Below are 15,445 nucleotides of genomic sequence, written 5' to 3' on the forward strand. Positions count from 1 at the left end.
AAAACCCTAACTTATTAATCCATTAAGACATCATAACTCTTGCATGGAAGGGATAGAAGGACCAATATCACATTTTTATGGTTCCTAATAGCTCCAAAATGGATAAACATTCCAACTTTATCCATTATGATGGTCCAAACAACCAAGATCTAGTCTTTAAGTCTCAAGGGGACCAAAAGTGCATCTTTCTCAACTTAATCCATTAAGTCCAAGTCTCCAACCTTCAAATCAGAATCAATATGATGATTAGATGGATAAATTTTCCTACTTGGTACAAAACAAGGTCACAAACGTTAAAGATCAAAACTTTATGCATTAAAGTGACCAAAATCTCATAACAATCAAAACTAGATAGATCTAACAAATGCATCATCAAGATTCTAGAAGAAAGATCAAGGTGAACAAGGTCGGGATCTAAAAGCTCCAATGCAATTAGCACTTCTCCAATGAGCTCCTTCTTCTCCAAGATGCACCAAGAACACTCCAAAGCACTAAAAACCTCAAGGATCTCACAAATGGGGCTAGGGTTTCGAAATTAGGGTTAGAGAGGATGGAGGCTGAAGGTAATAAGGGTTTGAAAGGAGTTAAGGTCTTTTAATAGGGCCCAAGACCCAAATATTAGGCTTTGCATCAGAATTGCGTACGCCCAGTGTACCAGGTTGAACCTTCGTGATTAGTAATGCCTAGTACGCCCAACGTACACCCTGTACGCTCAGCGTACTCGCCTTAACCCAAAAACCTTCCTAGCTTCTAACGGTCATAACTTCTTCATTTCAACTCCGTTTTCAACGATATTTATATCCACAGAAAGGTATTGAAGAGACCCATAATATTATCTATATATCTTGGACTAAAAATTTCTTGGAAAAAATCCATATTTCATGCAAGAACCCGGCCTATGACTTTACCCTTTCTACCCTTCGGCCCAATACACAGTTCAAGGGTTAAATCTCTTAACCATCATTACCTACTTCTACAAGGACTAAGATTTACCTCCTTAAGGCCCGAAGTCTTTACACAATCGACTTCTAGCCCACGACCCAGAAATGGCAGGAAACAGGATGTTATAATTATCCCCCACTTAAATTAGATTTTGTCCTTGAAATTAGTCCTCGCTTCCAATTCATGATATGACCCCGTAAGGGTCCTTCAAACATGATCCCCTTCAATGCGGCTGAGGTCACTGAAATGCCAAAATCTAAAACCATAATCAATAATGGTTCCACCCTAGGTTCAATACAATCAACCGAGACTCCAAAATCTGACATGACCCTCGTCTCAACTAAACCGACCAAAAATTAGCGTATTTGATCGGCCTAAAACATTCTCGGCCAAACACTGTAATGCTAATTTCGCACATAAGTGTACCAACGCTAAGGAAACCAAAGGGTCACATAATATTCTAAGCCATACTCCTACTTTTTCTGACATCTCTGCTCAACTATCTACTGAAAATACTCGGGCTTACCCCTGATCCGCTCACCAACAATAGAACTCGGGCTTACCCCCAATCTACTAACCAACAATAGCACTCAGGCTTACCACTGATCTGCTAACCAACAACAATACTCACATTGATCCCAACAAGACTTAACTGACCCTACCAGACCCCTAGACCACAACTCAGACTTTCAAGCCCCAATCAGACAAGAACAGGCAAGGAAGCCTTCATCACATCCCTCAACCTGGGCTCCTAACACCTTAGAGTCTAATGCACAAGCATGCATTACATATTTATATTGCAATGAAAACTAATACAAATCGATGGAAATCCAACAAGTGATGATAAACTTGATGTGAAACATAAATTTAACAGTTACACGGAAGTCTTGAACTTGGAAAAATCCTGACTGAGAACTGAGCCTAGGTATAAGGTCTTCCTGATGTGAGGTTCCATTCTCCCCTACTTGAAGTATGCTAGAATCTGACAACTTCACAACCCTTCGATACCTACACTAACTCAAACTCTACCATTTAATCTCAACCACTTATATCCAGATACACGGGAGAATTTGAACACACACAACATTCTCAAATTCCACCAAACATATAATTGAGGACAAAGATAATTAATCCATTCATAACAAGAAATCAATTTAAATAGAGATAAATAAGATAATTCACATAAACTGATCATCCAATATTACAACTAAACTTTGAAACATAAACAGAAAATACAGACGAATACCAACACTGTAGCAATCGACTAAAAAGAGGAACTGATAACTCAACCCTCGGTCTCTGGGACTCCAACCACCCCATGTCGACCATCAGGTAATTCCCAAGCTAAAGGTGTAGGGTTCAACACCTCACCAAAAATGAGAAAGGGACAACAAGCTTTAATGTGGCCCTCCTGGACGCAATAGAAACAAGCATGTGAACTCTGCCTGCAATCCCTACCAAAATGACCATCATCGCCACACCTGCGACATATAAATGATCGGCACCTCCTATCATGAAACTTCTCACACCTGCTACACTCAAAACTCCTCCCCTCGGCTGATCCTAAACCCAGGTAGGCGAAATTGACCTGCTTGGCTTCCGGTTTGTACTATCCTGAAGTTGTTCCCTCCTCCTTTTGTTGAATCTCCAAGTCAATCTCCCTCATCCTGGCTGTAACATACCATTTTTCAACACCAAAATTTTCCTTTTTAAATTAAATAAAATAGTAGTCGATAATCCAAATTAATAATAACATTTATCTTCAAACTCATTTAATAGAAAATCAGAGTTATTAATTCATTAGGGAACACCATTGCTGACGATGTGTGTGTACAGTCATGCCTTGGCCCAATCTCGATCAACAAAGTACCTGAAACCATGAAATCAAAATGTAAGCCACAACTTAGTGAGTTTCCCAAAAATACCACACATAACTAAACAGATAGAACGAACACCACGCCCAATCAGTCATTGGACTAGAATACCCAACTATATCGGGTTTGTTGGCCTTACCACCTCAACCCAACCTTTCATTCTGAGCCTTCGTGTCTACGGCTTACAGCGGGCCCGCACCAGGTATCTTGGCCTTCAACACAAAGCAGGACCTCCTCAACCCAAACCAAACACAACATGTCCACGTGTAAGAAAACAAGGATGAAGTAGGCACATAATACATACAATTATCAAATCACACAGCTCACTACCTCCTACTAGTCCTCACATAACACATTGTCCTACTACCATCTGACCTCCATGAAGTGTGTAACCATAAGTAACCAGAGGTGAGATAGCCATCCGAACAGATGATCCTACCCTAGATCCACAACCAAACAAGGAACAAGCAATAAGTCTTAGATCAAGAGTTAACAGGCTATCCTACATGACCACATACAGTCCATATGACATTCCTCAACTAAAAGACAGCCAAAACTAGTGGTCCGGTAATGGTGCCTTGAACCCACAGGTACAATGAGTAAAACTCACCTTGATATGCGTGTAGGTCACCACAGTAGTAACGAATAACTCCACTAACTTCAACCCACTTCCTTTCACCTAAAAGAAACCACTTTAGTCAATACACGATCCTCGGTCATAGTCACTCGCAACAGTGACTTCCTCACATTAAATAATAATTAGAGTTTCACATAAAATGAAGATTAGGGTTACGTGAGGACACTTAACCCGTGCATGACTTAACCCGCTAAGGGTGTCACCAGTTAGAGTTTGACCTAATCAATATCAGGTTACAATAACAATAATCCAAACAATGGTCCAAGTATGCACCTCAATTTTGTATCCCAAAGAAGGTTTACCGAATCAAGGGTTGTAGGGTTACAAGGGCATATTAGGGTTCCCTAAAACAAGCATCACCGTCTTCCACCTTGGACAAAGGTGGTTGATGGCGGTATGCAATGGCAGGAGGAGGCAGCCACCACTTTTAATGGAGGTAGTTATGATTTTAGGCAAAAACAATATCAAAAGCATTCTGGTACACACAAAACATCAATCCAGCACATACATACGCACACAACCACCTAAGGTGGCGGCAGAATGGCGGCAGCCACCATGGTAGGCTATCATGGTGGGTTCTTCGTTTTCTGACCAAAAAACACCCACACACACACCTTACAAACTCGCAACAGCATCACGCATGCGCACACGCGTAACACACACAAACTACCACAACCACCATATTGGTGGCATATAATGATCAGAGATAACAACAATTGTGACAGTTGCATAGGCAGTGGCGGCGGTCGTCAGACGTGGGTTGCGGTGTAACAACAGAAGAAAACACGCTGTAGTGTAGCAAAGAAAATAGAGAAGAGGGGGTTGTGCCTTTACTGAAAAATGGCAGCAGCGACCACGAGCCTTCGGTTCTTTCCGACCTCTCCAACAGTCACGATGTCCTCTCCCGTTGGTCCTCATCCTCGCTGATAGCAGGTGCAACAGTGGTTCAAAGTTGCTAGAAATGTAGTGGTGGCGGCTGGTAAATGTTAGGGTTAGGGTTTGTTGCGTGCTCACTCAACCGAGAAGACAAAGGGGGCGTCGGGTTTAAGTCACAGTGTCTCCTAAAACTTATAATTCATTTAACAAATTTAGCCTATGCCTCCAAAAACCCATTTCATGTTAAGTCAAATATTTACCGTACAACCCCTGCTTTCATAAATCTTGGCATATCTAGTCTAAATGTTACAAATTACACCCCATTATCTAGAAACTATAAACTTTAACTTCTTGTGGTGAACACTCCATTAAATTATTATAGCTTTAGGGCTAAAAATAAATAAATAAAAAATAATTAAATACATCTCATGGTTTAGGGTTTATGCTGAAACGGAATGTTACACTGGCACTTAACTGCATCTCGATCAAGGTCCGGTATTGCTGAGTAGATACAAACTCTCGAATCTCCGTCTTGAGCATACTCAAGTATCGCGACATTTACGCCAACTCTAAAAAAACATACTCAGGGCTGAAAAGAGCTCTCTCTATAAATATCTCGATGATCTCTGTCACTGACTTCGACATCTTCTTGAGCGACAGGTACTCTTGTGCCAGTCGTTCCCGCTCCACAAGTGGAACATAGCTCGGAACATATCCATAAACTAATCCCAAGTCACTATGACTCATTCTACATGTGAAAAGCCCTGGGTCACGAACTCCCACAAATCCTTCGTACCCAAGTGAAGAAGATTTTGTACAAATGTCACATTTCTGGCCATCGGGAGATGAACATGTGAAGAAACATCCCTCCACGTTAGAAATCCATCTTGAAGCGATGATTGGGTCCATGTCGCCTCTGAACTCCGGAGGCTTCATATAACCGAACTCATGGTACTGTATCTCCCCACCTTCCTGAGATCCTGCAACAGTGGCGACTGTTGTGGCTATAACATTAGCTACTTGCATGACGGCGACATAGCCCCGGTCAAACTCCTCGATCAAAGCGGTCTTGACCAACCCAAACAACTTCGGAGTCGCCTCCATGATCGCGCTGGAGACTTCTGTAGCAATAATCTCGCGGATCTCCTCCTCATTCAAGCATGCTCTCCCAGTGCTTCCAGCTCCTGATCCTGAACCTTCAATAGCCGCTACACTAAAAATATACCATGGAAAGATCAGAAATCAAATGCACTGCTCAACACACCAGGCCACACTCCTATTAGTTCCTTAGAAGCCTCAAGTTTCCTCCTGAATCTCATACGAATCCTATGCTTTCAGTAGTACGGGCCCATACTATCTTCCCCACCTAATCGTAGTCCATTCAGAATTCGTTCCAAGGTCCTAAGGAACTGAACTAGACCACTCCTAGGCGCACTAACAACTACCTCTCCTATGAGGTATAACTAAATTCCTAGACACTCTTTCTAGGATTATCCTTGCTCCCACACCACTGGTTGCTTTTTGTGCATGCTTTTTGTACACAATATGGGGTCAGCAATACTGTCGAATAATTGAATCCTCCCTAAGTCTACAAACAAGCAGGGAACAAGAAGTAAGGCTAAGTCGATCATTGTGAAGATATTTAATCCCAACCATATACAACTAATCAATATACACGTAGCAATAAAACAATCAAGTAACATATAGCAAGCAATTCCCTATATCATAAGGCATCACTGAAATCAGGCACTTCTATCCAACAAGTCCTATAAGAACCCTAAATTATCCACTGGCATGCTTTCTAACAATTCACATATCAACAAAATCAAAAGTTCAACGCATATAACAAGTATACATATTTTGGGAACCACTCTCCTGTTTGGAATTTGGTTGACTATACACACTGTATCTTTCAGTAAAACCAAAGTTAAGTCAAGGTCCACATTCCTAATGCCAAGCCAAAAATCAAAAAAGAACATGACAAGAGACTTAGCCCATGCCCCTAACCCAACCCTCTTATTATAAATTCTTTTTCAAAAAATTATTTGTGAAAATTCTCAGATCCTAGTTTGAGTCTGGATTCACACAAGTGTTCCTCCGATTCGCTCAAATCGGGGCTCTGATACCAACTTGTAACATCCTATTTTCACAACCAAATTTTTTTCATTTTATTAAGGTTAAACTTCCCAATTATAAATCCATTATTAAGAAAACCATCTATTCCAAAATACATTTATTGAAAATCAAAGTAATATAAGAAACACATAATCCTCAACGATGTTGATGAGTGTGTACGGTCCCATCTTCGCCTTCCCAAAATCACCAATAAAACCTGAAAAACATAAACAACTGGGTAAGCACAAAACTAAGTGAATTTCCCCCAAAATACCGCATACGATAAACATACAGGCATGTATAACGGCCCACAATCATAGGATTGGAATGCCAACATGCAACGGGTCCAATCAGTCATCGAACTGAAATACCCAGGGTTTATTAGCCTGCAACCTCAACCCAACCGCTCTTCCCGATCCTCTGTGCCTATGGCTTACATCCGGTTCACATCGGGTATCTTAGCCTACAACACAAAGTAGTAACGCCTTAACCCATTAGCACCATATGACGACATATAATCAATCAAGGATCAAGTATGCATATAATAAAGGCTAACATCAATCATACGTGCAAACATCAATCATACAGGTCACTACCGCCAACTAGTCCTCTCACAATATATTGTCTTGCTGCGAGATAACCTCCATGAAATGTGTAACCATAAGTAACCAGAGGTGAGATAGTCACCCGGACATATGATACTACTCTAGAGCCACAACCAAACAAGGAACAATCAAGAAAGCCTAGATCAAGGGTTCTCAGGCTATACTACATGACTACATACAACCCCTAGGGCACTCCACTAGATGATAACCATTATGCTAGAACTCTAATCAGCATACCACTACTACAACATCCTATCATATAAGGATATATACACAGATCTTGCACATCACTACAACACCGCAACATACTATACATAAGGATACATAGCCAACAATCCAAGGAGTGCATAGCTGTATATACTCAGAGGTAAGATAGACACCCAGACAGGTGATCCTACTCCAGAGACACAACCAAATAAAGAGTAGGCAAGAAAGTCTAGATCAAGAGTCCTCAGTTTATCCTATGTGATTACATACAGTCCTTAAGGCATCCATCTACTAAAAAATAACCAAAACTAGCGGTCTGACATTGGTGCCTTCGACCCACGGTACAATGAGGCAAAACTCACATGAATCGAATAACTCTAAAACACTGTGATACAATCTCTTTTCTGCATTGCTTGCACCCTCGAATCCACTAACACCAGAACTAGATAGAATCTTAATTAATAACCCAAAATCCTCAAGTTTGACCCAAAATCAAACTTGCTCAAAAAGTCAACGGTTAACGGAAGTCAAAGTCATAGGCTATTGAGTATGCCCAGCGTACTCAACGTACGCTCAGCATACGCGGCCTATTCTCACTCCTTCATCAAACACTTTATCCCTTAAGGCCTTTTGTCCAGAGCTCAGATCTAAACTCAAAACATCGACTTAAGTCATAAATTTTCCATCTTTATGGTTTTCTATGGCTAGAAAAGGTCCAAAAGCTAAAACCCTAACTTATTAATCCATTAAGACATCATAACTCTTGCATGGAAGGGATAGAAGGACCAAGATCACATTTGTATGGTTCCTAATAGCTCTATAATGGATAAAGTTTCCAACTTTAACCATTACGATGGTCCAAACAATCAAGATCTAGTCTTTAAGTCTCAAAGGGACCAAAAGTGCATCTATCTCAACTTAATCCATTAAGTCCAAGTCTCCAACCTTCAGATCTGAATCAATAAGATGATTAGATGGACAAAGTTTCCAACTTTATCCATAAAAATGTTACAAACTTTCAAGATCAAAACTTTATGCACTAAAGGGACCAAAAGCTCATTACACTCAAAACTAGCTAGATCTAACAAATGCATCATCAAGATTCAAGCTTAATACCTCTAGAAGAAAGATCAAGATGAGTAAGGTCTGGATTTACAAGCTTCAATACAACCAACACTTCTCCAATGAGCTCCTTCTTCTCCAAGATGCACCAAGAACACTCCAAAGCAGTAAAAAACTCAAGGATCTCACAAACGGGGCTAGGGTTTCAAAATTAGGGTTAGAGAGGATGGGGATTGAAGGTAATAAGGGTTGAAATGAGTTAAGGTCTTTAAATATGCCCCAAGACCCAAATATTAGGGCTTGTATCAGGGTTACGTGCGCCCAGCATACGCCTGGTATGTCCAGCAAAACAGGTTGAACCACTGCGATCATCCATGCCTAGTACGCCCAACGTATTGGCCTTAACCCAAAACCTTCCTACCTTCTAACGGTCATATCTTCTTCGTTCCAAATCTGTTTACAACAATCTTTATATCCACGGAAAGGTATTGAATAGCCCCACAATATTATCTAGATATCTTTGACTAAAAACTTCTCGAACAAAAATCCATATTTCATGCAAGAACCAGGCCTATGACTTTACCCTTTCTGCCCTTCGTCCTAATACACGGCTCAAGGGTTAAATCTCTTAACCATCATTACATCCTTCCACAAGGACTAAAATTTACCTCCTTAAGGCCTAAAGCCTTTACACAATCGACTTCCAGCCCCAACCCAGAAATTACAAGAAACACGATGTTACAATTTGAGATTCTAAAAAAATAGAGATCTTGAGATTCAACATCAGCTACATATTTCTCATTTGCCACTCTAACGCTTCAGCGTACCAGTAGAGTGGTTCGTGGCTGATCATATATGATTATACATGTTTATACATATAATCATATATGATTATACATGTTTATACATATATGCCTAATCATAAATTATTATACATATATGTTTGTTCACAGATTGAGTAATCATATATAATTATTGTGGTTCGTGGTAGAGGAGGTGGTAGTGGTATAGGTAACGGTGGTGGCAGTGGTGGGGTGGGTTGGTGGAAGAAGTAGTCGTGGTGGCCGTGGTGGCGGTGGTGGCGGTTATGGTAGTGGGAAAGGTGGTGGGGGGAAAAGGAACAAGTGGTGCTGAATAATAGTTTATGATTATAACTCTCCAGCCACGCTGGTACGCCAGAGCGCTAGAGCGGCAAATGAGAATTATGTGGCTGAGGTTGAATCTCAAGATCTATTTGTTTTTCGGAATCTCAACGAAACCTACTTATATATATATATATATATATATATATATATATATATATATATATATATATATATATATATAACATTAATATGTTGTGCGATGCGGTTTTAACCATGGTTTTATAAGTAAAAACCACAAACTGCATCGTATAATGCTGTTTAAAATAAACATGAACCAAAATCACACCACGGAATGTCTAAATTGTGTTATAACGTGTTGCTTGGTGCGGTGTGGGCTGTTTGTGTGGTTTATGCGGTTTTACACACACACCCCTAATACTTACCATTCCACGAAAATTATGAGTCAGCCACCTCAACACAATATCTCCATCATAGAAGGGTGGGTTGTAAAAGATGAAGAAAATGGTATGATAACTAATAAGGAGTGGTTGAGGCCACAACCCTGTAAAAATCAAGCATCCACATCATCACCACACTAGGAAGGGGTAGTGTCCATGCGGTGTCATATCAACATCACACAAGTCGCATAGTCTAACAAAGTACTCTAACAAATAAATGTCATAATATAATATAAAATAACAAGAATTAGGTGTGTTAATAAGTTGGAATTACTAAGGCTACACATCATACTTACCTAGAAGAAGAACGGAGCTGATGTGGTCGAAAGGCATGCACGACTACACTATGTCAGCATGTGTAGGGTCCTTGAAAAAATTAAACTTGAAGATGAACCACTAGGTACTCTTTCTCTTCCCCCATAAATGCTTTAACCTATTTTATTAAAAAAATTACTTTTTTTTTATTTTAACCATATAATATTTATATATACATATCAAACACATTCTCAAAGCATATCATTTTACTTTCATTTCTCTTTATATATAATTTTGTCTAAAAAAATATCATCTCCGACATCATGTTAGAGGACTCTTCATCAGAGTCTTCAACATACCATATGTAGAGAGGGAGAGGAAAGGTGGGGTGGCCTCATTCCTTATTTTTCTAATCGACCGACTTACCACCGTCTAGTTACTTTTGCAACATTGACCAATACACGTGAGCAAAATAAGAAATTTCAACCAAATGACTATTATAGTTTTTAACTAAGTATAACATATTATCCTGGAACATGACAAATACTTAACATGTTTCAAAGAACTTTTAAACCATTTCATCTATTATCCTAAAAGAAACCAAACTATAACATCGAATTACTTTCCACTTTGACCTCCACCATCACTCACACCTTGACCTCCACCTTAACTTTTTCTTGTTTTTGAATTATGCCCCTTGTTCTTGCCATGTATACAACTTATATTGACATGTTTTTTTTTGTTAACTTCTCATTAGTACAACCTCCATCTCTAATGTCTTGTTTCTAATTCCAACATTGACTTAATCTTAACTTTGGAATAATCTTTCTTCCTCACTCTCCTTCCTCTTTGTTTTTTGGTCTCCTAACTTGCTTGTGATATGGGGGAAATGTTATTTTAGGTGGACATAAACTTCGTGGACACATAAATATTTTATTCTTACCCATCTACTAGGTTATGTAGACATGAAATAGGTCACTAAATTTGTTAACTCGTGCTCTCTATACACCTTAATCATCTGTTATCACCAATATTTATGTGTTGGGTTCAGGACATCATCATCATTCACCAAAATCCCTTAGTATAAAATCCAATCCACTATGGGGAATTCTAATATGATAGCATATCACTGGGGTGTCAACGTAACATATCTCAACCATTATCGTGTCTATTTCATGAATTGAAAACTCATCTATGTCCAACAAATATATGCACCTAACTTGCCCATCGACATATATTATGTCTGTAAATTTTGTAAATTTCCCGCCATGGTGAAGCTCCATTGAAAACTTGATTTATTTATGATCAAGACAAACAAACGAAAAAGAAGAATCAATGTAGTACCTTGATAAATGAAATCCTTTTTCCATTAACAATCATCTCATTAATGAAGACTTAGCAACTTACCATATATGATTTTGGTATCAAAATATTGGTTCATTGGTCAGATTGTCCACATTTAAAACACCATCTTCAAACTAATGTAGAGTCGATGATGAAATTGTGTTTATGTTTAAGGTTTTTGGGGGTTAACAAATGAGAATGAAAGATAAAGAAGATAAATAGGCAAGTGAAAAACAAGGGGTATAATTTCGAGTGTAGGTTGTAATATATGTCTGGTATGACATTAATGCTATGGAGCAGAGACCAACATGAAATGTTGATTTACCCTCAACCTCATGTAGACCTAGCAATTCGTGTATTCGTGTCATTAAAACGTGTCAACCACGAATTTGGCACGATAAAATACACAAAGAGAAATAAGATTTATCTCAATTTTCAAGATCTATTTGCATCGTGTATTCGTGTCATGTCGTGTCACTCATAGACATGTATTCATGTCTCGAATAGTTAGGTCTACGGCCTCATGTAACGGACATGTGGAGTAGGAGTGTAAATGAGTCGAGCCAACTCATGAGCTGAGACCAACTCAAAAAATACTCGAAATCAACTTGGCTCAAGTCGAGTGGAGCTCAAGCTCGAGCTACTCGAGTACATTGTCGAGCCGAGCTTGAGTATTGGAATACTCGGCTCATGAAGCTCACGAGCTTAATCGAGCATTTATATATTTACACATTTACCCTTTTTTGTATTTACATATTATAGAGCATTTATATATTTACACATAACAAGGGAGTGGTTCTACTTTAGTAATTTAAATATTATCATCTTCTAATAAGTAAATTACAAATAGGGTTATTTCTTTTATTAAAAACTTTAAATCCAGTCTAAATTTTGTTATTGTCTCGAAGGCATCTGAAAGGATATAATTTGTTGTGAAAAACTGAATAGATCCCTAACCCATATATAATGATTTTAAAATTTTGACTAAACTTGCAATTTTGTGTAAGCTATAAAAATTGTATATGTACAATGAAATACAAACTTAAGGACGAAATAGAAACAATTCAAAATTTAGGACGCAACTTGCAATTTTGAGTACATAATAAAGACCAATTTTTTTAGTTCACTCATGTTTTTTTTAATAATGCAAACTTATGTAGATTAATATTTCAATCTTCTTACTCTAATAAATGAAAATTACTTTGTCACATCTCTTTCTCTCATAAGATTAGCCACATGTCATTTTGTCATAATTTGAGATATATTTATTTTCCACTTGTTATTACTTTAATTTTATTTTCAATATATCATTAATTTACTTTCCATAAATTAAACCTACCATAATGACTATCAAATTTTAAATTTTAAATTTCAAATTCAATTCCAAATAAATTTACAGTTTAACCTTTATATTTAATATTTTATTATAATTAACCCGTTTAGTACACACTAAACACATAATTTTAATTAATTTATTATTTGCATGTTTTTTTCTCATAATTTTCACTTATTTCAATTTCAAATTCAAATAAAATTTCTATTTAATTGTTCGTACTTAACATTTTGTTTTAATCAACCCGTATATTATACGGGTCTTACAACTAGTATCAAATATATCACATGGAATAGGTTTTTGAATTGATATGAAATCACAAAATCCAAACTTAGAAACTTCTACAATGAAAACTCATACCATCAAGACTCAATACTCTTCATCTTGCAAAGCCGTGAAGGTATCAATTAGGAGTCGGAGCTGACAAAAAGCAATTACAAGAAAATTAGTTATCGGACAATAAATGACACTAAAACTACCCATAAAAAGTTATCATTTTGGATTTTACAAATGATAGATTGAAAGGTACCCAAAGAATAAACTTGTCAAAAATCACATCATATCGTATGTTACTATCTCTAAATAAACAATAATGCATAAAGACCCGTCATCTTCTTCTAATATTTGCTAATCATAACATCATACGCCATACGGCTTTGTGGAATTTTATCCAAGATGCAATCCGCCACCAAAATTCCAAAATAGACACATCCATCCATTACCAATTTGCCAAATAAAGATTTGTAAAAGACTAAAATGCCCTTCAAATGTAGAATCTTAGAAAATTAAATGAAGAATCAATTTTTTTCAAAGAAGTAGTTAACACCGTAACAGAACACCATGACAGGCCATGTTTTTTGGACTGAAAATGCTGTAAAAGGCTAACAATTTATGCACATCACATGGGTGGGCCAGTCACGTGTTTTTTGGTCCCACTATTATTTCCGCTGCCTTTTCTTTAATTCGCAGTCACACCGTCCTACTCCTAATCCTGTTTTCTAGTCGACCGCGGTTTGTCTTCTAATTTTATTTATTTGTAAATTGTAACACTAACACTACTAACACACAAATTATTTTGCTAGAATATCATATTTTTATTTACACATTTTACAACATCGAGCATTTTCTATTTCGTAAACATATTTGACATACCCAGTATCTTTATTTAAATGAAAATAAAATAAAAATATTATATAATAATTCTTAATCGATAGAAAGGTATCGTATACTAGTATTTAAACCCAAAGAAAAAGCCGCGAGCATGGGACAACAAGAATCATTAAGAATAAAGTACTAAAATATACCAACTTTTAGCCCGTGTTTTAGATCTGATACGAATACAAATACAAAATAGGAATATTGTTAAAAGCATTAATTGAAATTTGAAACGACTCCCAAGTAGATGAATTCGTCCAAAATTGAAAATTGGCCCATTAGGAAATTATAACTATTGCACATTATATTTTAAATCTAAGTACATAATTATTATGATGTAAATAAAAAAGTCATGACAAAAAGGAAACTTAATAATTTTACAAGCTCACATTTATGTTAAAGACAAAAGTATACATATATATAGTATTTATACATCTTCCATATTAAACAAGATCCGACCCAAATGGGCTACTACTTTAGTTTATAACACAAAAAAGTAAAAAAAAAACATCACTTTGGATTTGGGACCCAGACCCGGCCCGGTCATCATCCACTAATGTTTCTTCTGGGCAAAGCTGTTAACTAGGGCTAGAGCATTGCTAGTAACATGGGCAACACTCGTGATCTGAGCCCGAACCGAAGTCTTGATCCGACCCTCCATGGCCCGACCCCCGAACCCGTCCATACAAGTGTTCTCATCAGTGAGTGCAGAGCTAACCCATGTCTGGACATTACTCATATGCCATGTGAACTCCTGACCCTTGACCCGGTCACAGGTCTTGAGCTCATTGATGGATTTGCTGACCCGGTCCAAACTGTCACTCACTTCTTCTAAGCAGTCTCCGATGGCGGATCTCTCACGGGGTTTCAACCCTTTGAATCTCTTGAGCTTGTTGAGGTAAGCCTGAGTCGACTGAGATTGCTTGAAGCTCACGGCCAACGCCGTACGGGCTAACTGAGATGGGCTGCGTTTGATGGTTTTGGCGAAGGGGGTAAGGGACTGTTCGCATAGAGCAGGGTAGGTGACGGTGGCGCAAGAAGATTTGATGTAGTTGGAAGTGGGTTTGACGGCTGCGAAGGCTGTGGTTCCGGCGAGGCAGAAGAGTGCGATAAGGATGAGTGTTTTGGTTTCCATTTTGATTTTGTTAGAGCAAGTGGAAGTGATGCATTGGGTTATTATTTGGAAGTGGGTATTTATAGAGGGAAGTAGGGTTGTGATAAAACTTGGTGGCGCCGTGTGAAAGTTGGCTGGTTGGGCCTGAAGTCTGGACGTATTGTTCGGTTTGTTTTCAATGTCAAACAGTCAAAGCAGCAATTTTAGCATTGATTAGGGGGCACAGTTTATTGAACTTGGTCGTTTTTCACATCTACTTTGTTTTACACGCAAATAAATATATATATCGACATGAATCATAAAATAATTAACCATATTAGGAAATTATATTTTATTAGGATATTATATTTTATTTATTTTTAGTTCATACAATAAAATAGATT

At 37.9% G+C, this 15,445-nt stretch overlaps 1 protein-coding gene across 1 annotated transcript; it reads right to left on the reverse strand.

Annotated features, from left to right (window-relative positions):
- Positions 1–14,316: 14,316 nt before the first annotated feature.
- On the reverse strand, positions 14,317–15,129 carry LOC145088769 (21 kDa protein-like). Its single transcript, XM_079027172.1, has one exon. It carries the CDS (start codon positions 15,081–15,083, stop codon positions 14,502–14,504), a length of 582 nt encoding a protein of 193 aa, XP_078883298.1. The 5' UTR covers positions 15,084–15,129; the 3' UTR covers positions 14,317–14,501.
- Positions 15,130–15,445: the final 316 nt, after the last annotated feature.

The sequence above is a fragment of the Lactuca serriola genome, chromosome 2 (assembly GCF_051521515.1).
Source record: "Lactuca serriola cultivar US96UC23 chromosome 2, Lser_US96UC23_V15, whole genome shotgun sequence".
In the NCBI taxonomy this organism is placed as follows: domain Eukaryota; kingdom Viridiplantae; phylum Streptophyta; class Magnoliopsida; order Asterales; family Asteraceae; genus Lactuca; species Lactuca serriola.

What these genes read in the sequence shown, in the direction of transcription:
- LOC145088769 (XM_079027172.1), bottom strand. Translation starts at nt 15,083, where the DNA reads ATGGAAACCAAAACACTCATCCTTATCGCACTCTTCTGCCTCGCCGGA.